Source organism: Hippocampus guttulatus, chromosome 1, assembly GCF_054856545.1.
Source record: "Hippocampus guttulatus isolate MCC_2025c chromosome 1, RoL_Hgut_1.0, whole genome shotgun sequence".
NCBI classification, from domain to species: Eukaryota; Metazoa; Chordata; class Actinopteri; order Syngnathiformes; family Syngnathidae; genus Hippocampus; species Hippocampus guttulatus.
Window position 1 is genome coordinate 22,123,548 of NC_141261.1, and position 22,655 is coordinate 22,146,202.

General features: G+C 44.2%; 3 protein-coding genes across 4 annotated transcripts in view; 1 reads left to right on the forward strand and 2 right to left on the reverse strand.

Moving 5' to 3' along the window:
• tns1a (tensin 1a) overlaps positions 1–14,592 on the forward strand; it is a 55,548-nt gene extending 40,956 nt beyond the window's left edge. For both annotated transcript variants that reach the window (XM_086119601.1, XM_086119611.1), the window contains 17 exons: positions 2,900–4,564; positions 5,459–5,622; positions 5,750–5,834; positions 7,835–7,897; positions 8,074–8,100; positions 8,237–8,318; positions 9,059–9,594; positions 9,687–9,773; positions 9,861–9,989; positions 10,572–10,667; positions 10,735–10,812; positions 10,887–10,958; positions 11,053–11,079; positions 11,209–11,377; positions 11,742–11,810; positions 12,111–12,140; positions 12,218–14,592. In XM_086119601.1, the coding sequence (XP_085975727.1) occupies positions 2,900–4,564; positions 5,459–5,622; positions 5,750–5,834; positions 7,835–7,897; positions 8,074–8,100; positions 8,237–8,318; positions 9,059–9,594; positions 9,687–9,773; positions 9,861–9,989; positions 10,572–10,667; positions 10,735–10,812; positions 10,887–10,958; positions 11,053–11,079; positions 11,209–11,377; positions 11,742–11,810; positions 12,111–12,140; positions 12,218–12,347 (3,509 nt within the window). In that variant the 3' untranslated portion in view covers positions 12,348–14,592. The remainder of the gene's footprint in view (positions 1–2,899; positions 4,565–5,458; positions 5,623–5,749; positions 5,835–7,834; positions 7,898–8,073; positions 8,101–8,236; positions 8,319–9,058; positions 9,595–9,686; positions 9,774–9,860; positions 9,990–10,571; positions 10,668–10,734; positions 10,813–10,886; positions 10,959–11,052; positions 11,080–11,208; positions 11,378–11,741; positions 11,811–12,110; positions 12,141–12,217) is intronic.
• LOC147210979 (putative C-type lectin domain family 20 member A) lies at positions 5,933–7,057 on the reverse strand. Its single transcript, XM_086119623.1, has one exon. The coding sequence runs from the start codon at positions 6,969–6,971 to the stop codon at positions 6,141–6,143; it is 831 nt and encodes a 276-aa protein (XP_085975749.1). The 5' UTR covers positions 6,972–7,057; the 3' UTR covers positions 5,933–6,140.
• Positions 14,593–16,338: 1,746 nt separating the features above from the next.
• LOC147210980 (homeodomain-interacting protein kinase 2-like) lies at positions 16,339–21,372 on the reverse strand. The gene is made up of 10 exons (XM_086119638.1): positions 21,115–21,372; positions 20,851–21,036; positions 19,531–19,712; positions 19,050–19,173; positions 18,875–18,982; positions 18,729–18,797; positions 18,461–18,654; positions 18,152–18,382; positions 17,966–18,075; positions 16,339–17,883 (listed from the first exon to the last, which is right to left on the reverse strand). Exons 1-10 carry the CDS (start codon positions 21,304–21,306, stop codon positions 17,774–17,776), a joined length of 1,506 nt encoding a protein of 501 aa, XP_085975764.1. The 5' UTR covers positions 21,307–21,372; the 3' UTR covers positions 16,339–17,773.
• Positions 21,373–22,655: the final 1,283 nt, after the last annotated feature.

Genomic DNA, 22,655 nt, shown 5'->3' on the forward strand with positions numbered 1-22,655 from the left:
ATTTAGAGCAAACCCCACAACTTTGCCTTTAAAACACATGTATTTGCTAGCTTGAAGTTTACCTCCGGCGGCCCATTTCGACGTATTGTTGGAGAAACGGATCAATATTATAAAGTTGGATCATGAATAGCATTGATTGTTGTGTGTTATAGTCCTTTAACTCTGGCGAGCCATTTTCCCAAAAAAGAGAACCTATTGCAGGGGTGTCAAACTCATTTTTGTCGGTTACTTTTGAGGGCCGTTATGACTGTGAAACCATACATACATAGTCAAGAATAATGTTTTATTCAACTATAGTTTAAGTTACTATAATGAGGATTTTGCTAACAAGAAAACTTACAATAGCTCTCTTATATATCACATACAAGAATTTGAAATTGTGTTGCAAATTTTAGGAAGCATCATAGAAGTCAACATGTTTGATTTGCTTTCGCGGGCCACATCGAATGATGTGGTGGGCCAGATCTGGCCCCTGGGCCTTGAGTTTGACACCAGTGACCTAATGAGTCAGAGAACTCAGAGAACATTTTTTCAAGGCTCATAGAATATACACAGAAACTACCAAATCTTTTTTCATCACACACTAGAGCTAAGATCGGCCCTAAAAAATCGAGCCCGACCCGAACCGGCCCAAGGGGATTTAAGCCCGACCCGGCCCAATCCCGATCACTTAGCTTGATTTGCAGGGCCGAGCCCGAAGCAAACCCGACATTTCATATTTTATTTGTGAGGACTCGGGAGGAGGAGGGTTGATTTCTGATAACAAAGCCTTTCTTTTGGAACGAAATCTAAGTTAAACAAGACTGTATAAACATTTACATCTTTTATATTTCTGTTTCTGAAGAGGTTACATTAACCGACAATTTTCTATCATTGACGGATTTTTTTTAAGAGTGGACGGGGAAAATTTAAGGCCGTCCGTCATTTTGACGGGTTGAAAATTGGGCCGTAAACCACCACAGCAGTACGTCCTTAAGAATCTAGCGCGGCACTATATGAGAGAGAAGCAGAGAGACAAAAAAGAATAATGATGGGTGGATCATAGACAGAGACAGGAAGGAGTTCTTTGAATTGTCATTGCAAGAGTTTAGTACAGTACGTGTTGTGATGAGGCGACTTCTGTTTTTTTGCGAACCACGGTCTCTCGTGGCCAAAACTATTGACGGCCTCGAAAAAAAAAATAAGTCAGCGAGAGAGAAGCCCAACCCGACCCGAACCCGAACCAATGATTGACATTTTAAGGCCCGACCCGACCCAATCTTACCTCTAACACACACACACACACACACACACACACACACACACACACACACACACACACACACACACACACACACACACACACATTTTGTTTCTACCTAATTCCATGTTTAGTAATCAGCAGGAGAATATGGGTTGATTAAACAAATCCCTTATTTTAGACCAAAAAATACAGAATATTCGTTTTTTGGGAAAAGATCAATTTTATGCAGAACAGTGACTTAGAATGCTAACAATTTATTTGCCTTCGTGATGTCTCTAACATCTGAACAGTCCATTTCTTCTATAAAGTACTAACAGCAACAATGAAAATGTGCTTTTGATGGCATTTGAATGATTTTACAAATATCACCATTGTGACAATTTTAAGTTTGACAAACTTTCCTATTTAGTAGTGCATGTGCGTGCGTGCATGAATCATGCCATGCATGTTCATGTAGGATGATAAACTGATAGGAAATTCCATTGGATTTTCATTTTCAGATTTTACATTGCACTCGTAAATGTATCTAACTCATGACTGTTTATAATGTTGAAATTATTGCTGAGTGAAAATGTCTTAAAAAAAAATCTATACTGTATGTGTTTTGGGACTGTGAGAGGGTGCCGTGGAAGGAGAACTTGATAATTCACTTTTCTCCTGCGACATCAGAAGGTTGACAGATGGGTTTTCTGTGTAGCCACTCCCCTGCTGCTGGGAAGAATCAAGTGGTGGTGCGGCCCCGCTTCTCATGTCAAGCGCATTTCTGGTGATGAGAGGGCGCAGAGAGGGGAGCAACAGGAGAAGGCTCACTCTTTATATATGTGGAAGTAAATTATTAGTTTGCGTAGTTTTTGGAGAGGGAGAGTGATGGAAAATCACATCGACAGCAGGTAAGGAGGACTTTTCCATGGCAATCATCAGAGATATATGGTACAAGCTAATGATCCATTCAGTCCCATTAGAAGCAAGCAAAGGGACAATTTGTGTTTATAGTTGGTGTTCTGACTTCCTGTTGACATGATGTTTGAAATAACTGTGTTTGAAGTGATTCACCATCTGTCTCTTGGGGTCGCACTACCACATACCAATCAGCTGTTGTTGGTGTGTACTTGTCGTGGCTTTCCATTGCTTTGTGTGGACTACTTTAGAATCTGGATGAGTTTTCTTCTTGCAAATGTAAGAGTTATTGCTTACAATTTGAGCTACATTAAAGTATCTTCATTAGGTTGCCACCACTTTGACTTTGCTAGGCTTCTTTGCCCAATACCAGATGTTCTACTGGTAAATTCATCTTCACAGCCTCGACAAAGGATAGTTTGTTTCTGTCCTTCAGTACAGATGAAATACAGTATTCTTCCAGTGTTGTGTTTGCTGGTCAGTGTCCACCCTGGTTTGCATCAGACTGAGTTGGTCGTCAGTGACGCAATGGTGGCACCGCCTTTAGCCCTGTAAACTTTCTATTATTAGTGCACGGGGACGGTGCTGCCCGTTGCTAGGCTAAAACTCAGGGTTTAAAAAAAGACTTCCAGAGCTTCCTTGTGCTGATGGGCAGGGTTATTTACTCCTTTGCAAGTTCGCTGTTGTTTATTTGTGTGCAGAGAACTACAGTGAAAGAAGTCCACTAAGGCTTATAATTTTTTAAAATCTGTCTTTCAGATGTTGTTCACAGTCAAGGTCCACTTGATGGAAGCCTTTATGCACAGGTCCGAAAGAAAGAGTCCCTGGAGGGAGTGGTCACCGTCAATGGCCTCCCAGTCCTTGGAGACCCCCTGACTGCCCCAGAGAACCCTTTGCAACACCCAAACCACCCCCTTCAACGATCAGAGCATACCCTTCCTGTAATAGGTCACGCCTCTCTCCCCACTGTCGACCACACTCTGTCTGTGAGCAGCGATTCGGGAAACTCCACCGCCTCCATCAAGACAGACCGCACAGAGGAACACAGTCACTCTCTGCAGGGGGGCTCAAACCACAGTAACACAGGAGTAAGTCACCCGGCCCTTAGCCCCCAGGAGAAGAGAGAACTAGACCGGCTTCTGAGCGGTCTTGAGGAGCCTGTTCATCAACGACAAGTTTATTTGTCTACTTCAACCAGTCCGGGAGGTGGTGTCCGGCACCTGGTCCCTGCACAGGTGCATGTCAATGGGGGTCACACCAGACTAATTGGTGCCCCTTCCACAGAAGAGCGTGAGACAGATATCCTTGATGACGAGCTTCCCAATAGCCAAGAGGGCAACAGTGTGGACAGTTTGGGCACACTCTCATCCTTAGAGGGCCAAGCCACACCAGGTGACCTTTACTATCACTCACAAGCCCCTGTCAAGAACGACGGCCACCATCTTGAATCAGGTGTTCTCAGCGATAAGTTGAGTGTGATGCCTGTGCACGGACTACAGACGCCCACTGCAATGCAGGAGCGCAGTGCCTCTGTGTCACCATCGGGGGGATGTAACAATTTCCAGAATGGAAGTGGAATGTATCGCTCACAGTCCTTTGGTAACGCGCCTGGGAGAAGTCCTGAGTCCAACTCTAAACTCATGCCCAGGGCCCCCGAGAGAAGCACCAGTAGCCGGGATGCTGTTCAAAGGGGACTCAGTACATGGCACCAGTACAGCCTCCCGGATGATCCTTTTGGCCCGCCCCTCCAGTCCACCAATAGCTTGCCACGTTTTCCCTCCTCAGCTTCACAAAGGGACATTGAGCAATCCATTGAAGCGCTCAACATGCTCATGCTCGACCTGGACCCGATCAACTCCCACATGTCCAAGTCACACAGTGCTCCCCCTGGAGAAAATACCTTCAGTTCATCACCCGTGCCCTTCTCCCAGACACTCACAAGGCCATCCTACCAAGCTGACGCGGCCATCCATGGCTACAGCTCCTCTGGGTCATCCAATAATACTTTCCATCAGCCACCACGCGTGACTGTGAGAAGTTTTCCGAACCAGAGCCCTCTTTTGGAGTCTCCGGTACACTCCCCTCAAAGGCCCACCCCCATTTCGCAACACCAAAACACCACGCCGTCACACACACCTGAGCCCTACATGCACACACGTCAAGCACTGCAGCAGTTCCCCTCAGATACCTCCACAAATGTCCATCCACCGTTGAAGCCTGTGAACTTGTACATGGTCGGCACGGTGTCCCACTCTCCGGACCTACAGGGCTCATCTCCCTATCCGGGCTGCAGTGAGTCCTCTTCTCCACTTCCTGCTCTCACCCCTCAACCTAAGGACACCTCCTCCTCCTCTTTGCCCCAAGAGCAGGATGCTGAGGAGGGGGCGTTGAACCTAGAGGGCCTGGTTGCTCACCGCATTGCCGGTAAGTCCGGGCTGTGCCAAACTGTAACGTAATTCCATAATTGATATGCCTGACAAGGCTCAGTGTATTAAATGCCTCACTGGCGTCAGAGTTTAATCTGTAAAGTTTCAACTCAAGATCCCCATCTAGGCCAACGAGGAGCATGTGGTTGAGCAGATTATAGCAGTTCCTGTAACACATTCACCAGAGGAATGAGAAGTGCACATATAATTAGCTCTGCAGCTAAAATGAAAATTAAGTCTAGCATGACAGCGCGAGGTGATCATAGCAGGAAGCTTCTGAGATCCCGGCTTTCATGAGTTCACATTTAGGCAAACTCAGTGGAAGCTCGATGCTGCTCCCAAGTGGATTTAAGCTGCGCATACAGTACATGTACCTTCTTTTTGTATACTTTCTACACGCCACTTCATTAGTTGCGTGAAATATTGTTTCACATGCAGGTCGTTTCAGTTGAACATTTGCTTTTCAGTCAGTTGCTTTCTTTTGTTTTGTTTATATTCTCTGTTTCTATGCTATCCCACACTGATCGGACCATCCCCTTCCCACCATTACTTCTTCCCCTGCACGTCTTCCTCACCTTCTTCCTCATCTACCCTTCCTCCTGTCCACTATTCACCACCCTGACTTCCTGCCCCGGCATCAGAGTACAACGCTCGTATCCGTGGCATCAGTGAAAGCGTAACGCCGCAACACTCTGACCGCCTTCGTTCCTATTCCTTCTCTGGTTTGTCCACCACCACTCACTTTTAGTTGCGTCCTTTTTTTGTTGTTCTTTTCTTTCACATTATTTGTAGAACATTTTTGACGTTGCTTCCAATTCAATTGTATTTATTTATTTTACAATGAGCAGTTATCGTTGCCCACATTATTCAATGGTGTGTGCGGGGTTCGCAGGGGTACGCTCTAGGGCAATGACCCCAGAAGTAAGCCAGGAGACGGGCCGCCGTAGAACCACGAGTGAGGGTCAGTACCAAAGTGGGCATGACAACAGGCCAGATGGCCATTCGACAGACTTCAACACCAGTCTGCCCCACAACACAAGAGGAAGACCCGGAGAGGTACATTTATCAGTTTCATCCTCCCTTTAGCCCTCCAGAGCTTGGCAGGAAATAAAAATCAATACACATTCTCCAATATGTCATTTGTTTTTCCTCTGATTCTGTTTTCTTGACTCGTTTCTGGCAGGGTACCGTGCACAGCTACCGGGATGCATTTGAGGACAGCGATATCGATAGATTTGTCAGGAACAGCCCTGCTTTGGGGGGCTGTGGTAAGAATTTTCCTCAAACATCAAACTTTGATCCTGTTGCCTAAGAATACATTCATTTCTTCTCCATCATTGTGCAGAAAAGAGACAAGCAGCAAATATCGTGTTGTTATTAGTGTTGAAGAACCTTTATGAAAAGTTTACATGACACAATTCAAACATGGACACACACATTGGCAGGAAATAACAATGAAACAGCCGAAAAGTAAATAAATAACCATTCTGCTTGGAGATACTCTCTCCAACAACTGAAAGTTGAAAAGAACTAATAAATGAACTAATAAGCTTTTGATTACTTAATCAGCAATTTCAATAGCAAACAAAATAAAGCCTCTGCTCACAGTCATGAACTTCCCACTCTGATTCTTGCCAAAAGTCAATTCTTCCCAAACTGACACCAAGTAGCGTGTCATTGGTTCCCAAAATATCACTGGTGTCGATATCATCACTTGGCATCCATCCCATCACTTTTAAGGTGCCACACTTGTGTCTTGCTGCTGGACACAAAGGCCTCTCGGCACCAGTCCAGACCTCGTATGTCAACTGCTCCTTGTCCGTCCAGCGCCAGCCCCCTGGGAAGAAACGCAGACCCACCCAGACATGCTCAGTAAAGGGGCTCTTGTCCAGCTCTGCCTGGATCAACAGCATGTCTGTCTGTGATGTCACGCTGGCCAAGTCGCTGTGTCTCTCCCTGCAGTGCTCCAAAGCTTCCTCCCAGCTCGCTCTCTCCCTCACGACAATGGCATCAAAGCAAAAAAAGGGATGCAGATGGATTCGGTTTGCATTATAAATCCTGTAGTTCACCATCAGGCCGGCGTCTTCGTTTGTCGTATCATCTGGCTGCCCAATTCCCCAGAGAATTGCAGATGCCTCGCCACCCCCTGACCACATCCATTTGTTTTGGTCAGTGTCACCCTTCACCAGTCCGATCCAGAAACTAAACGCATAGTCGCTGATTTCACGGAATTTCCTGAGTTCCTCATCGTTAACAGCCGGAGCCAGATCGGTGTAAAACTCACGGCAGTAGCTCTGAGCGTCGTTCCATGTCATTCTCTCGCTCACATAGACGTACTTTCCCAAAATGGTGGAGAATGTCTGTAGGAGCTGGAGGTAGACACATACGTGCACTATCGCGGTCATCTTTTCAGTCCTACGTCGCACTCTTTGGATGGGCTTTAAAGATGCTGAGCATTTTTTTTTTTGTGCCCTCACAGGATTTGCGTAGGCTTGTGATTATGTAAAAGCATGAACGCTTGACCTCACAACAAATAACATACAGCAGCTGTGTGCAAATATATGTAGAAAGTCCCTCAAAGGTATACTGGAGTTCGTGAGAGAAAATAGATTTGATAAAACTCACCTGATTTTTGTACTGTTTCTGTTTCTATGACTGGACGTATGGTAACAGTCAAAGAATTTGCTGAAAGTGACAGGTTTGACTCTGAATTATGTTTTTATTCATTTTTTATTTAGTTTAAGAAGCTCACAATAATCCAAAGAATATTGACTTTACTGGAGTAATCAAAATGAATTTAACCTGATGGGGAGATTTAAAATGCCCAAATTCCTGACACTTTAGGTAGACGTAAGAAGCACTTGATCCCGAAGAAAGAATCGTTCACACTCGTGCATGACGAGAAAAAAAAAAATCTCCTTCCACGCGTTTGTAACGTTATATTCGTTCACCACTATGGTTGTTTTGATCAGCATCTGTTGCCAGGACTGTTCTTTCACTGTTCAGGCAAAGACCAATTTCTTTGGATGTAATTTGGAGTCCCGGGTAACAAAGATGGAAATGCATCGGCGTTAAAATCATTTTAATTGGGAAATACTGTATAATGCAATCAAAGTCATAATCGTCTGCAACATTTTACTCAAATGTTACTCAATTGCAATTTTGAAGTATTTGTGCTGTGTTACATTACAAGACTGGCAAATCAAGATCAGCGGGTAAAGGCTGTCATAAAATTGTAATGATCTTTGTTCTTTCTGTCTGTCTGCAGCTCATTCCCCACCAGGCTGGTTGTCAGTAGCGGGAATGAAGGCTAATCAAAAATTTGTACCAGGTCAGTGAAGTCTAACTTCAAAAACATCTCAAGGTGTATTTACAGTCAGTCTGCCTCTCTGCTGCCCTCTGTGGTTTGCTAACAGTTACTGCTTCTCCCTAGCTTACAGGCTTTTGAAATATCCTTGCTTTCGTGCATCTTCAAAACGGTTTCTTCTGTTCTTTTCCCTTGATTAGACTCTGCTTCAAGTCATGGAGAACAAGGTAGCATACTGGATAAATTTTGGTTGCTGCTTTTTTTCAGTTCCAGCTTTTATTCTCAAAATGTGCTTTTAATCTGTGCAACACTTTTAACACATTGGATTTTCTCATGATTTGATGTATTTTTCATCCGATGCAGATCATCGTGGTTTTGTGGAATTTAGAGCACAACAGTTCAGCAGTCCTCTCACCTCTAGCAGTCCTGTACACAGCCCCGAAGGGTGCGTATCTGGTAGTGGTGTGATAAAACACAGTTTGAACCGGTAAATATTTTTTTAATTTCAAAGATTCCAGTAAATAAAACTTCTCTTTGAAATATATCGAGATACATAGTGTCTTTCAGTGGCGAGATATGGATTATTTTAGAAGGCAATGGCACATTTACATGACTGACAACTTCATTCAAATGTACGTAAAATGACAACAATACATCAGAACCTCTCAAACTGAGTTGTACTGTATCAAATCAAATCATAATCCCACTGAATTCAACCGAATTGAATCGTTCCACTTTCAAATCGAATTGTCCTTGAATCGTTTCGCACCCCACACATCAAAAAAACGTATGAAAATGTCTTTGTGGAAAGATGTGCACCGCTAGTATCTGTGTTCAACTGACACTTCAAGCTCACATTGCTGAGAATGTAGCAGCAAAGGTCAGGGGTTTCGCAACATACTTCAGGTAATATTTGAAAACAGACCATGAAAGAAACTCAGAAAGTCTCATCAGACCCAATGAATGCACTGAACTGTAAGTACAATCTGGCCAAAGATGCACCAGTTACCACGATGCAAAGAGATTCAAAAACTCATATCTCAGTCAATTAATCTTATCGATATAAATAAGCAATGGGATGAGGTATGGATGGATGGGGATGACCTGGACTGAGAAACTTTAAACTTTGAACCTTTAATCCAAATGGAAGAATAATCTTCTCGTTGTTGTTTTCTTTATCAAAAGGAGATGTGGCTCTTCTGACCACAGCTCAGCAGCATTTTATCCTCACACACACGCTTCCCCTGATGGCTCCCAGGTAAATATCATGGGTGTCCACACTGTCCCTGGTAGCCCCAACACCCTCCACCGCACAGTGGCCACCAATACTCCCCCAAGCCCTGCCCTCCAAAGGCGCCTGGGCCGAGGCAGTCCTTCACCGGTCAGACGCACCCCTCCAGCAGGTGCCAGCAGGGACGGCATCCCCTCCAGTCCCTTAATTGGCCGAAACCCCAAAACGAGTGCAAGTGTGCCACCCGCCAGCCCCCTGATGGGGCGGCGAGCTGCAGCGGGAGGCCACAGTACCCCAGATGAGTTGGGGGCCACGTCTCGTCAGGCTCGGCCGCCTTCCACGCCCGCCTTCCCCGTCTCCCCCGAGCTGCCAGTGAAGAGGCACGCAAGCAGCGGAGACGCAGAGAGGATGGACAGCAAGAACCTCGCAGCCGAGGTTGGAGGGTCAAACTTGACTGGGACTTACCCAGACACCGCCAAGTCCATCTATGGTGAGACACAAAGACGATTAGCTGTGGGTGTTTGAGGTGTTCTTTTTCTTTGTCCCCCCTCCACATTCATAATTTCATTCTGTCATCAACAGATGGTTATCCGGACATCAAAATGAATGTTAAGTTTGTCCAAGACACGTCCAAGTTCTGGTACAAGCCCGACATTTCCCGAGAACAAGGTGACACCAGGAGCTCTGCGCAGACTCCCATCATCGTCATGTCATGTCATGTCATGTCACCACCTGGACTTTCACTTTTCCTTTCAGCCATTAATGTGCTGAAGGACAGGGAGCCCGGCGCCTTTGTCATCAGGGACAGCCACTCCTTCCGTGGGGCTTACGGTCTTGCCTTGAAGGTGGCCTGCCCACCACCAACAGTAAAACAAAGCAAAAAAGGTACGCTTTGGTGCTGGAGCCTGCGAACAAGCTTCGAATATGCCGCTACATGCAATTGCAAATGAGTTTGACGTGCAGCCAAAAGCATATTGCTAGCTATGACGTCCACTAGCCAAAGGCTGAGCTGCACTTTATTGGTTTACAGAGTAGCTCAGTGACTCGAGCACAGGTGAATAACATTTCCTGACGCCTATACCAATATTGTATGAGCCAAGAGGAAACTTATCCGCCTCAGTACTGTGGCAAAAAAAAGCGTAATACAACTACCGGTACATGAAATTTTTTTCCTAGCTATTTGCAACCCAACCAAAATGGGTCCACGACACGGTTCTGGCTTCCGACACACCATTTGAGAATCACTGCTGTGTTCTAACACACAATTTACCGTAACTCATAAAAATAAAAAGTCAAGACACCCACATGTAATAATATACTTATAGGAAAGGAACAAAGACACTCAACCAAATCTGATAACAAAAAAAAAAAAAGGACAATTTCCTGATGGTCTCGCATAGCACACTGCAGAGAGCTGTTTAGGGGTATATAGCAGTCATTTCACATGCTGTCTTACAATGCATCTAGTTGCTGATTTGACCAACGAGCTGGTGAGACATTTCCTGATCGAAACAAGCCCCAAAGGTGTCCGCCTGAAGGGTTGTGCCAATGAGCCCTACTTTGGTGAGGACATGTGAAGCTATTTTGATATCTGCCATGGATTCGACTCACACACTCTATTTCACCCCAGGTTGTCTCTCTGCGCTTGTTTATCAACACTCCATGACGCCTTTGGCGCTGCCCTGCAAGCTCACGATCCCCACCAAAGGTAAAATGGCAGGCAGCCACTAATAACATGACCCAAGTTGCGTGTGATGCTTGAAATGTGCTTGCCTTGTACAGACCCAAATGAGGAAGCGTTGGAGCTGGCTACACCCACCGACCCAGTTGTGGAGCTTTTGAAACAAGGAACAGGTAACCACCTCCTTTCTGGTATATGCAGAATTAGGGAAGATGGTGCTCTATATGGTTATCCAGTTTGGCTCACAGTGTCACCTCTACTTTACAGTTCAGAAGGTTCCGGAGGAGTCTTACGGTAAATATCGGACCACTGCTATCTCTCACATAATCCACTGCTTCCATTTTTTGGTTGTACCGTAGTACACGCGCCATTGTCCTGCATCAGAAAAAAAACTGATGGTGAGTTCTGCTTTTTGGCTTCCAGCGTCCAACGTGCTTTACATTAACTCTGTGGATATGGAGTCCTTGACTGGCCCTCAAGCCATTGCCAAGGCCATCAGTCAGACGCTGGCGACCAATCCCCAGCCTGCCGCCACCGTCGTCCACTGTAAAGTGTCCCCACAGGGCATCATGCTCACAGACAGTCACAGGAAGTAAGTGCATAGTCATTATTTCACAAAATAAGAGCTAACGTGTTCATAATATGTATAAACATTCGGAGGCAGGGTACTTCCTGGTGGCCAAATGCAACTAATTGCCGCTAATTTGAACCAAAAATGACAACATTTGTTCCGTTTGGGTATTTTCCATAGTAGTAAGTAGTGTAGTAGGAAGAAACCCATTCTAATGTACTGTCGTGATTTCTATGGCGTCTTCAGTTTAAATTCATCTCTCCTTTTATTATTTATAATTTTATCTATGGTTTTATTGTTCTTGTTTTGATTGTGAAGTGTCCTTGAGTGTTTTGAAAGGCGCTTAAAAATGAAATGTATTATTATTATTATTTTATTATTACAGGCTCTTCTTCAGGCGGCATTATCCACTAAGCACTATAACCTACTGTGACGCCGACCCCCAGGGCAGAAGGTATGACTCAATATCAACAGGAATAAACTTTGCGTGCCATCAAAATAGTAATATGCTCACAGTTTCCTGATGCGATTATAGCTGAAATAAAAAGACAATTTAGAGAATTTTGAGTATTCGCCGGTACAGTGGGACCCATAATCAACTGTAATCAAGCAAGGCGAATTTGCTGACTCAGCATTTCACGATTAAATACAGGGGTCACAAAACTTACTTCATATTTTTGTTTGAACAGATGCAAAATGTTCCAAAGAAATTTGAGTAGGTGTCGATCAGTAATAAAATCTTTTATTTGCACAGGTGGGGCCAAGAGGGTGGTCGTTCACTTAGGTAGGTACTTTAATCAATGCCTGTCCATTGTGTGCACGTGTACAACAAAGTGCATACACACATGTGTTTTCTTTCAGGCTTTTTGGCTTCGTAGCAAGAAAACAAGGAAGCACAACAGACAATGTCAGCCACCTGTTTGCCGAGCTGGATCCTGACCAGCTGGCCTCGACCATAGTCAGCTTTGTCTCCAAAATGATGAGGCGATGAAACGCATGTCGGGATGGTGCCCATTTTTAAATCCATCATTTTGGTGTCTTTTTGTCTCTGGGATCCGACGATCTCTTATTTTTTTTTTTTAATTCGATTAATTTATATATATAAATTTTTTTTCTGCCTTTCTAGTTTGGCGTATTGCAAGCATCTTTTTGTGCAAGAGGCATTGTGAACTTGTGAGAGGATGTGCCAATGTGGGCCTGCAAATGTGACGAACATGGAGGCCGCTGGACTGAAATGCGGAGAGGAGAGCGGATGAAACTGGCAAGTTCGGTGTGAGGACATGTGAGGCTCGGATGTTTCAGGGTGTTTTCCCGTTTTTCTTGATTGATTTACCAAAGGTGAATGACGTAGCGATTAAGCCATTCTTATTGTTTCCTTCTGTAAAAGATGTACCTCCGGACACACAGAAAAGAAAAAAAATACTTTCTTCTTCTTCTTGTCTTCAGGAAGAGAAAAAAACTTAAGCTTTGATGGCTTTTGGCAAAACATTGTCTGAAGACCTAATGCATGTTAACTTGACCTTTAAGCTCAGTTCTCCTCCTACCGTCCACTCATCCTTGTGGAGCACTTAGTGTGAGCTTTTCTGGTTCTGCTGTGTTAGAAAGGGCTCCGCAGTGAAACGGCGACTGATCGAAACTGCACATTGCAGACCAGCCCCACTCCCCAAAAAAGAAAAACGGCACACACACTAACACTAAGCTCCGTGCACATGTGCATTTTCATCACTCCCACTACCCCACGCCCACCCACCTCCTTTTCTTGCAAGATGCTTTACACTGCAAGCAACTGGTGACTTTGACAGATTGTCCACAGGGTACAGCCCCCCCAGTCAGCCTTGCACCAGGACGCTTGTCACGCAATGACACTGGAAAGCACCTCCAGGAAGCTGAACCTGGACCTATGCACTGTTCTTTCTGCATGCTGTTTTTCCTTCGTAGCGGCATTCACTGAAAACATTCTGCGCTGTGTGCCCTCGTAGACACTGAGGCCATTTGACTTGTCAAAGACCGCATGAAGTAGACTTTTTTTTTAATACTCTCAGAGTCCTCAACAAGATGTAGACAACCCCTTTTTGAAGTAGTCAAATGATGGTGGTGCGCTATATTTTTATTTTAAGTGTTGGTCTGACGGGTTTACCTTTGAGTGTACCGGGGGCGGGTCTGTCTCCATTTTGTTTCCACTGTGTTGTCACAAATTACATTGAGATGTTTTTAGCAGATAAAAACACGTGAGTACTCACACTGTGCACGTTTCCACACACGCAAGCATCTACAAGAGGATAGATATATATGTACATAGGTGAACTACTTTGAAAGGTGACTTAGCGAAATGTATTTATTTTTGTTGCTTTGGTCCCTCATGAGTACTCATTATGCATATATTGTACAGTCTAGATAGAGAAATGGGTTCAGAAAAAAAATCTACTTATTTTGGCTAATGATTTCAAAGTCTGAGGATTTTGAAATGTTTGAATATATGGTGTACATTATTTTGTACATGTATCTGTTTTGGCTCGTCTTGTTTGTCATCTTGGCAAAAGCAGTGTAACGGACTTGCATGGACAAAAGTGTGCGTGAACAAGAGTTTGGTGGCGGGAAACATTTAGAACAGATTGTAGTTGATAGAACATTGCAGATTAAAAAAAAATGTAAGGAAAAAGAGGCCAAGTTCAAATGCAATACAAAAAACAGTGTGCGCCCATGACAGTTTTGATTTTTGCCAAAGAGTCACACAAGTTGCTTTTTGTCTTTGCTTCCAATTGACATGCAAAACTATGTTACACAGGGAGGTTTACACTTATGCACTGAGACATTGACGACTCTTCTTTTAACCATATGCCCAGAGAAAAAAAGTAGATTGCTGAGTACATGAATCACTTAACTTGACAGAGCAGCAGAGAATCGACAGGAATTCCACATGCGACAAGCTCTTCCAAGGCTTAATCATTAGACCTCCTGGACGGCAATGGTTTATTTATCTTTTTTTAATTTTTTCTCCATGACAGACATCTTGTTCCACTGTGTTATATGGAAGTAGAGCTGTGGAGCTTGCTTCTGTCCAAGAAAGCATTTTTATAAAAGACCTAGCAAGTGTCGCTAAAGTTGTTTCAATTGTATTAATGCAAAAAAAAAAAAAGACACTCTGATTGTGTTTGTGCTTACCAACTTCATTTGTCATGACAGCTTACCTATGGAGAAGGAAAAAAAAACCATTAAAGCAATACAAGTCTGTTTCACCCAAGTGTCTGTCTGCATAAGCATGTGTGGTATTACAGTATGTGTTTTTGTCTCCAAATGGCATGCATGCATGTAACAGGTGTACAGCATCGGTCCTTTAGCTTGCAGAAGGATGCCTGCCGCAAATTAATTACTGTACAGTACGGGAAAGGGTTGCCACTGATCTGCATGGTGCTACTTACCTTATGCACGAAACTCAAGTGAACACTGTCGGTCTTATGTAACATGAACAAATTTGATTTCCAAAGTGATAAAAATAGCCAAAGTACAGTGGCACTTTCAGATCGTCTATTTAATTCGTTCCATGACCACACTCGAAATGCAAAAGTCTCAAATCATATTGACATGAACTGAAATGCCATTCATCTGTTCCAGCCTCCGCCCAAAAATTGTTGGAATGTGTATTTTAATAAGGAAAAAAAATAGCACTCCATAATAATCCATCCATCCATCCATTTTCCGAACCGCTTGATCCTCACTAGGGTCGCGGGGGGTGCTGGAGCCTATCCCAGCCATCTCCGGGCAGTAGGCAGGGGACACCCTGAATCAGTTGCCAGCCAATCGCAGGGCACACAGAGACGAACAACCATCCACGCCCACACTCACACCTAGGGACAATTTAGAGCGTCCAATCAGCCTGACATGCATGTTTTTGGAATGTGGGAGGAAACCGGAGCACCCGGAGAAAACCCACGCAGGCCCAGGGAGAACATGCAAACTCCACACAGGGAGGCCGGAGCTGGAATCGAACCCGGTACCTCTGCACTGTGAAGCCGACGTGCTAACCACTGGACTACCGGGCCGCTGCATTATTATTATTATTATTGTAACTATTCGCAGTCACACTCACACGTAGGGACAATTTTGAGTGTTCAATCAGCCTGGCATGCATGTGTTTGGAATTTGGGGAGGTGGGGAACCTGGAGAAAAACCACGCAGGCACGGGAAGAACATGCAAACTCCACACAGGAAGGTCGAAGCCGGAATCAAACACTGTGAGGTGGGCGTGCTCACCAGTTGATATTGTCCATAATAATATATTTGATAAAAATATACAGCAGTAACAATTCAATATTAAATGTTTATTCATATTACACGGTTTGAATAAAGGATGGATGGATCAATTAAATGTCGAGTACTGTTACATTGTCAATGTATATGTTTGTTTTCAAAGCAATTGCCTTAAGGGCTAAAGCATTGTGACAGATGTTAGCGAGCATCAGGATCAAGTTGGCGGCTTTATAGGCTAAACTATGGTTGTTCAAAATACACAAGGTTAAATTCTCTGTGTTATGTTTATTTTAACAGTAAACTTCAACTGAGAGTGGCATGAAACTGCTTGAAGCCTATAGTTTTTTTTGAAGGGGCAAGGGGTGAATAATTAAATATCTTCTGCTGACAGTAAGGCGATTTGAGCTTTTGGGGGAGGACACAAGCTTCAAATGTGAAGGAGAGAGGCAGTGATCTGGCCCGCTACTGCTGAGCCGCAACTTGGAGAGTGTTAAGATGAAGAGTTCAAACACCCGGAGATGGTTGGGGACCACCTGATGGTGTCTTTTCCTGACCAAGGATTCATCCATTCAACATGATTGTATGTTAGCATCACAGAAGTGTTGTCCAACTTTCATTGAAATATGTCTATATGTACATATAAATGGATTCAAAATACACATACATGAAAATACTTAATTTAATTTTATACATTCTTATACAGGTGCAACAAACTTTGCATACACTAAGGCTGTTTCAGTTCAAATTTGACCAAGTGGGTGAAACCAAGGACAATTGTGGGAATATTGAAATTGGGGGGTAAGTGACAACAGTATTCAAGAGGATCTTTAAAAAAAAACATTCCCAAGGACTGTCTACATCTGCACAGGTTCCAGCAGAAATATGCCCCCGTTTGTTTTGGGAAGGTCACGAGGGAATCTCCAAACAGGTGGAAGAGTAAAACAGCATCATAAGAATGATCATACAAAAATAGAATGTTGCATTGTTAGGTTATGCGTATTTGGAGCTGCTTAGAATTGAATCCGATTTAAAATTGAAGAAGTGAACCAATTTCTTTCATCTTTACCTGCTTCAAACAATGAGACTTCTGCTGGAATCTGGCTATAATTACAACTGTCCACGTCTGGTAATGTGTTGTGTTGTATTACCGTATTTTGTTATTTTACTGTTCTGTAAAGCGCTTTGTTACAACTGCAGCTCTGGTGAAAGCACTATATAAATAAAGATGAATTCTATTGAAACAAGACAACGTCAATAGCAAGGAACTTTTTACCCCTCCCATCCGTGCCCCGTGCCTCTCACAATACACAATGAATGGGGTTAATGATTGCACTCTGCGCCGAGCTAAATTCATTTTGAAAAGTGCCGCGTGAAACCGACTCGCAAGAGCCGTGGGTTGAGCAGGCCTGTATTGAACAGTTGCAATGCATGTATAGGATATTTTTTAATTGAGTAAACAATTCATATTCAAGCATGATCTAATTCATAGGTGTCAAACGCAAGGCCCGGGGCCAGATCTGGCCCGCCACATCATTTTATGTGGCCCACCAAAGCAAAACATTTATTAGGTTTCACTATCGTAACGGCTCTGTGAGGGAAGATGTGAATCCAAAGCGGCTCACGAGTTTGACACCCCTGATCTAGATGGACTGCCATGTGTTCCGAGTCTCAGGTCTCCATAGATCTACCTTTTGAGGTGAGGACATGGATGACTTGCCATTGTTGCTGTTCTTTTGTTTGCCTTCACATTGACAAGGTTCCAGGGCAGCATGCGTTCTTCAAAAGCTTTATTTAAAAATACACTGGTTACTCTATTTTAGCAGCTATACTTTTTCAAGAGTTCCAAACAAGTCAGAATTGTAGCTCTATACAAAAATAGAAACATTTGAAATTCCTGTACAAGACCAAATGAACACTGTAGAACTGACCAGATAAAAATAAACAAACTATTGACAATGAAAAACATGAACCTTAATCGAACCACAAACTTTCCAGAATTTTTCACAAACATTTGAAACAGACAACCCGAATGAGGTCAAGAGTTAGAGAAAATGCATTTAACAGTTAAACCATCGTAAGTACAATAGTGGTGGCTGAACCTCACCGCAAACTTGACGGGTGGATGGGCGGGATTACATAAATACAATATCACGATAAAAAAAATTTGAGCTACAGTTCACAGATCTGCCCCTCGGGTTCTTTTGCATCGTGCGCCACTGTCGCTGCTTTGTTCGTCTTCCATTGGATTGTGGCATCGCCACATTCCAAGTGGAGGAGTCCTGAGTAAGACAAAATGTTTGATTGCCATCTGATAAGTTACCTGTATGAACTCCGCCGTGTGTAATGCTGAAACAAGCTTACGTTTGTGTGCCTGGTGTTTCATTTCACCGCCGCCCTTCCTGGAGCTGTCAATTGAAGACATGTAGATGACTTCTGCATCTCTGTTGCTTCTTTTACTTGCAGCTGAAGCACTATGTGGATCCAAATTCCCATATTGATATCTCAAGTATGAAGGATGAGACTTTTTGCCAACATGTGACCTCCTACCAGCAGACGATTTCATCATCCTCCTCCTCACGTTTCCTTTTCCTCACTCCATTGTTACTTTGAGGCAAGGAATTGGCGCTGCTGAATGTGATGACCGACTGGTCCAACATCCTGGGCCCAATCGCATGATCGCCACATGTGAAGCTTGACGTGCTCCAAATGGGCCTCGCGGAGGTTTCTTTGTTCTGACACGTACGACCCACCTCCATGCAGTCGCGCCAGAGTTTGACGCTGGAAGAGAAGCAAACAGGGAGTCGGAAAATGTCCTGCATAGGCGGCAGCAGAGGAATGGCGCACGGACACACTTACTAAGCACTGTTTGGAAATTTGCCATCAAAGTGGCTCATGGTAACAAATGGGTGCTCCAGAATTTGGCACGGCCTCGATCTTTTACTCGGGTCCATGTGGAGCATTGTAGCAACTGCGTTCACAAAGCTCTCCAGGTCACACTGCATAGCATGCCAGTCCTCATCACTGCAGTTGATGGGTCGCACAAAATGAACCTAGGTCAAGGCATAAGGAATCCTATTATTCTCACACGGAAGCCATACTAGTTACACAAGTCGGGTAAACAAACCTCCAGCAGATCTGACAGCTTGTTTAAAGGTTGAGTTCCATCGTACGTTGTGACCATTTCGGCTCTGTTCTGAAGCGAGGAACCGCTCGTGTTATAGGCAGGCTTCGAATGCACCAAAACTGAGCGGAAGAACAACATACGGTTACCTTCAGCCTCCACTTCTTGGCTTTCTTGCGGAAGAAGCACGAAGTGAATATGCCGGCGTCGAGGAGGCTGGCTGGCAGTTTTCCAAGTGTGGTGCTGATCTGTGACAGCTGTGGACGTGACATCGATTTTAGAATTGATGCTGTGCAGCTCTTGATGATGACGTGTCACACTTACCATGCCGTACTCATCAGAGCCATCAAACAGAGCTCGACCCAGCAGAAGCTCAACGGCAACACAGCCCAAAGACCACACATCGATAGCCTCCGTGCACTCGTGTCCCAGCAGCACTTCGGGGCACCTTGTTGGAGGGGGGAGACATCACACTTCAGATCAGGCGTGTCCAATCATTTTCACGGGGGCAGCATAAAGACAAAATGGAAGGCCACCACTTTGACAATTTTGAACTTTACAATATAAACTCAGAAAAATACAATTATGACATTAATGGAACTCATACAAAGGAAAAAGATGAAATCATTCCTTTTATATAAACACTGGAAGAGGAGTTTTGGAAAATCTTCACCCTTGCTGTTATATTCCAAAATGTTTGTGATCGAAACAATGTGTGGAGAAAATGCCAATAATGGCGGATGTGTGTGTGGACACGGCCTCACTCTGGAGGCATGCACTCACTGATGGATCCAAGTAGACTCACCGGTACCACATGCTCTGCACGGTCATTCCCCGTGACAGCTCCGAGGCATGCAGTGCCAAGCCAAAGTCGATAACTTTCACCTTCAGCGGCAGTTGCAGATGGTCCACCACCATGATGTTGTCTGGCTTCAGATCACAATGCACGATCCCTACACTCTTCAGAAACTGCAGTGCGGTTGTCAGCTAAAATAAAATATCAGACATTATTTCAGAGCATATGTATGTGATTCAACACTAGAGGCTTGTTTCAAATGGTAATGCTCAGTGCTGTTAATCTGCCACATAGTGGGTGGGAGTGTAGGTCGTGAGGGATTAAACGTCATGGAGGACACTGTGGACTGATCACCAGTCAATGGCACAACTGACTTCACGCTCATAATCACACATACAAGCAATATAGTCTTCAGTGAAGCTAACACTGTGCGAGGAAGCCAGAGTACTGTACCTGTAGACAACAGACACGAGCACAGGGAGAACATAAGAGTAAGATTCAAGCCCAGAGCCTTCTTGCTGTGACACCACACAGCCACGGAATTACTGCTGACCCAGGGAACCCAAGTTATGCTGCTTTCTTTGGAAAATGATGGGCAATGGGCTCAGACCCTACCAAGGTTTGTGCTCTAGTGAGTATCATTGTAGCTTGCATCAATTTAAGGGGCTTTTCACACTGCACTAGTGACCTGGTTGACGATTGTTGTATGTGTCTGGTTGCTAAGCGACCAAACAGGAAGTAGCCCGGTGCCTTGTCCCTCTTATTTGCACTGCTTGGCAATGTCTCTTTATTACGACGAAAAGCTCTGGGTTTACTTTCACTGAGGAGGAGAGGATGATGAGAGGCAACAAGAAAAAGGGAATGCCATCATGTGATTATAAAGACATGGCAGGATCTCAGGGAATTCAAGCTCATCTTTGGGCAGCTCTTCGCCGCCTACGGCATCACCAAAGTAGTGTGCTCTTTGCACTCAGAAATCACTCAGTCACTCTCCTATTTGATGCACCATCTGATGTCATGGTGGCGGGAAGGCAGGACTGAAAAAAATTTCAATCGGGCAACATGACTGTGGCAAAACCCTGCTCCCTGCGCTCATGCTGTTCTGTTGGTGCGATGTGGCAAAATGTAGACAATGAATGATTTCTGACGACGGCGCACAGCTTTGATTTGCATGCTGTGAAAGGCCTTTATATTGCTTCCTCAAAACTTCTCGTCATGTCAAGCCCGTCACCTTTATTTTGTCCAAACCGACTTTGGATATCAGAACACTTCCAACATAAATCTTCATTTGCTGTTAGTTCAATCGAATGTTTGCCATAACCGTCAAACCTGCTGCAGAACAGGCCGGATCTCCATCAGTGACAGAGGGAGGCGCCACTCGAGCAGCTGATGCAGACTCATGTCGAGCTTCTCAAACTCCAGGCAAAACTGCCCCTGGAAGGTGAAGGAGTCGTTCCAGCAGACAATATTGAACCGGTCCGAGCCGTGTTCTTTCAGCTCAATCAGAACGCGCTCCTGTAATGCACAGCACGAAAATCACATGCAGTGTGTTTTTGCGCATCTAAAGTGCATCTGAACTTACGGCGTATGCACCTCATCCTTGGCATCCTCCATCTTGCTACTGTCCTTGATCACCTTCAAAGCCACAGTCTCGCCCGATGACAACTTCCTACACTGGACCACTTCGCCAAATGACCCGGCCCCTAAAAGTTCCTCCATCATATAGCTGCAGGTGGGAGAGGAGATCTGGCACTCCACAGTCACTGCAACGTTGGAACACTCCATTCTATGCGTCCTCACATTGAGAGGAGGTCAGAACGTGCCCGGTCCATGTCTTTGCAGGCAGGCACCATCTAATCTAGAGCACAGCGCCCGACAGTGACAGCAGAATTTAGTGAAAACTTTCACACAGTTCTGCAGGTGTTAAGGTCCGTGAAAGTTCAAATAATAAAGTCTTTATTTTCAAGTACTTACAGGAAAAGAAAAACACTTACCTGTTAGTCACTTGGACATTTGAGAAAGTAAGATGCTTTATCGGTAGAATACAGGTATATTTCAAAAAAGATTTAGCAATTCAAACTTAAACAAGAAATTACAAAATACAAATAGTCATCTAAGACAAAAACCAGCAGTAAAGAACCGTCTTTGTGACATCACAGTTATGCGACCTGCGCCTTTGCGACAACCACAAAGAGTAAAGATGCATCAGTTAGCCAGCTGACAACTGTATCCGTGGTGACAAAATCCCAAACAGTATCGTCAGAGAAATCGACATACAGGCAGGCTTGCTTTTGGGCTCCTCTCCACAAATCTGTGTAAGACCTGCATCATCGATCACATGTGTAAGCAACATGTTTTTTTTTGGCGGGGGGGGGGGTTAAGCTGACTAAAGTGCCCTCGTTTGAAACTAACACTTGAGGGCTGCCTTACCAACATCTTCGATTCAATTACAATAAAAAAAATATTTGTCTGCAATACCATTTCCAGCCCATATAAGTAGCAACTCTAGTATCAGCTACATGGTTTTCGTAGCTTATTAAAGATCTTATCGTACATGAGCGCACATCTAACTGGAACTGTTGCTGGCAGTTTTTGCTTTGCTTGATTTGAACCAGCCATGTAAAGTTTAAAAAGACCCAACATTTTTAATGGCATTGCGAGCTACTGTCTGTTAATGGCAGCCCCATTTATTTGTCTGCTCAGCCCGCTCGTGTTCCACCTTGAATGAGAGCTGAAAACATGAGCTGGCAATAAATGAGCAAATATAAACAATTGCGCATGAGGTTTTCCCCTCAACGTCTTTTGTAGGACTCGTTAAGCTTCTTGTAAATCGCACAGATGCGACATGCGCAAAGTGGAAACCTGTGACCTTCCCATATGTTGGAAAAAGCTGACCCGCGCACTTGAAAATGCACCGAACTGTAAATACTCAAAGGGAAAATTCTTATCAAATGGAAAAATCAACCTGTTTGTTGTGGTTTGCACACAACCTTCTCTGTCCATTTTTGCAAACTTAAATCGCCTGGAGGTACATTAAGTGAGACCAGAAGTGCTTCCAAACATCAGTGACATGTTGACGTTGTCAAAACGTTGATGGCAAGGAGACAATGTAGCAAAATTGATTTTATAGTATT